The sequence below is a fragment of the Culex pipiens genome, chromosome 1 (assembly GCF_016801865.2).
Source record: "Culex pipiens pallens isolate TS chromosome 1, TS_CPP_V2, whole genome shotgun sequence".
In the NCBI taxonomy this organism is placed as follows: Eukaryota; Metazoa; Arthropoda; class Insecta; order Diptera; family Culicidae; genus Culex; species Culex pipiens.
The window spans coordinates 91,735,056-91,736,769 of NC_068937.1; the positions used below are offsets into that span (position 1 = coordinate 91,735,056).

Sequence of the window (1,714 nt, forward strand, 5' to 3'; positions counted from 1 at the left end):
ACTCTCATACCAAATTTGAGCTCATTTGGTTGAAAACTGGCTTGTCGCTCGGGGGTTAAAGTTTACATGGAAATTACTATGGAAAACGCGTGCTTTAGCTTCAAACGCTCCTACTAGCTAAGCGACAAACTTTAGTCCACACTTACACTAGGTAGCCGTGTCGGGGTTGGTCCAAGGAACATTTTTCTCTAAGGGTTCATGTTCATCCGTTCAACCCTGAGCTTGCGCAAAGCCGAAACATCCGGCGACGCCGGAATTCTTCGAAATCTCAGTTTTAACGGTCAACGCATGCTACAAACTATGACAGAAGCATCGTTTGATTGAATGGAAAACGCGACGCCAAACGTCAACTCACTGTTTGGAAGCTGATGTGAGGGTTTGTCTTTTGGTTTGCGCTTTTCCAACAAAGTGTTTTTTTCTTGAAAAATAAAATGGTTTTCAATAGGTAAGTTGAAAATAATCATGGTCTCCGAACCCGAGTTCGTCGTAGAGCGGGTCGTTGCGAAGAAAACCCGGCGCTAAAAGGTCCAGTTTCAGATCAAGTGGAAGCGTTGCGAGGATTCCGAAAACACCTGAGAACCGGAGAAAAATCTCAACTGCCAGGATCTTCTGGAGAAATCTGCACGCGAGGAGGGCGAGAAGCGGGTCAGCCACGACAAGCGAACATGGATCGGGTCGTAGAAGATGGGGGGCCCTCCGGTGATTCAGGCCAAACGAACGAAGGCCAAAAACGGATTCAAAAAGGTTACGTGGCGGAGAAGTTGGAAGTAGTGACCGAAGAGGAAGGCGAACGGACGTTCCTGGTTCGTTGGAAGGGAGTCGACGAGGTGGAACTGGTCCAGTCCAGGATGGTCCGCCTGCACGTTACGGCGCTGGTGATTTATTTCTATGAGAGCCGTATCATCAACGCGGCCAAGATAAGCGTGCAGTAGAAGTTTAAGTGATACAATGTTGATGATATTCATGAAACTAGCAAAATAACTTTTATTGGTCTTAAAAATTAAAAAATATAAAAAAAACTATACTTTCTTAGTATGTTTCTTACAAGTAGAAATATTATCAACGTAAACCAATGCTAACCGCTTCATAAGGACAATAATTTCATGTCCTGTCCATCCCGATGGCTCTTCCGGTGAACATCTCGCCGACGATGCCGCTGGACCTGCCAGACGAACCCCAAGCCGGCTATTCCGCTGGCACTGTGCATCGAGCAACCGCTTCCCTCCACGAAGTCCAACCGTAACTACCTATGTCCTGCCATCCCGATGACTACTCCGGTGAACCCCTCGCCGTCGATTCCGCTGGCCATGTGGGACGATTAACTGTTTCCGTGCACGATGTCCTACCACATAAAAGGGTTTTTTTTATTCAGTTATGTTTCTTGCATACTTTAATTCGAAAAATTCTCTATAGAAATAAGCATGAAAACAATTATGAATAAATTGTTATTTAATACAAAAAGTAAACACCACAATGATGAACCTTTTTTTTTGCCTTTAAACAGTGAGTTGACGTTTGGCGTCGCGTTTTCCATTCAATCAAACGATGCTTCTGTCATAGTTTGTAGCATGCGTTGACCGTTAAAACTGAGATTTCGAAGAATTCCGGCGTCGCCGGATGTTTCGGCTTTGCGCAAGCTCAGGGTTGAACGGATGACCATGAACCCTTAGAGAAAAATGTTCCTTGGACCACCCCCGACACGGCTACCTAGTGT

General features: G+C 45.4%; 1 protein-coding gene across 1 annotated transcript; it reads left to right on the top strand.

The window, feature by feature from the left end:
- The first annotated feature begins 233 nt into the window (after positions 1–233).
- On the top strand, positions 234–1,476 carry LOC120429168 (heterochromatin protein 1-like). Its single transcript, XM_039594380.2, has 2 exons — positions 234–445; positions 538–1,476. Exon 2 carries the CDS (start codon positions 666–668, stop codon positions 930–932), a length of 267 nt encoding a protein of 88 aa, XP_039450314.1. The 5' UTR covers positions 234–445; positions 538–665; the 3' UTR covers positions 933–1,476.
- The last annotated feature ends 238 nt before the right edge of the window (positions 1,477–1,714 follow it).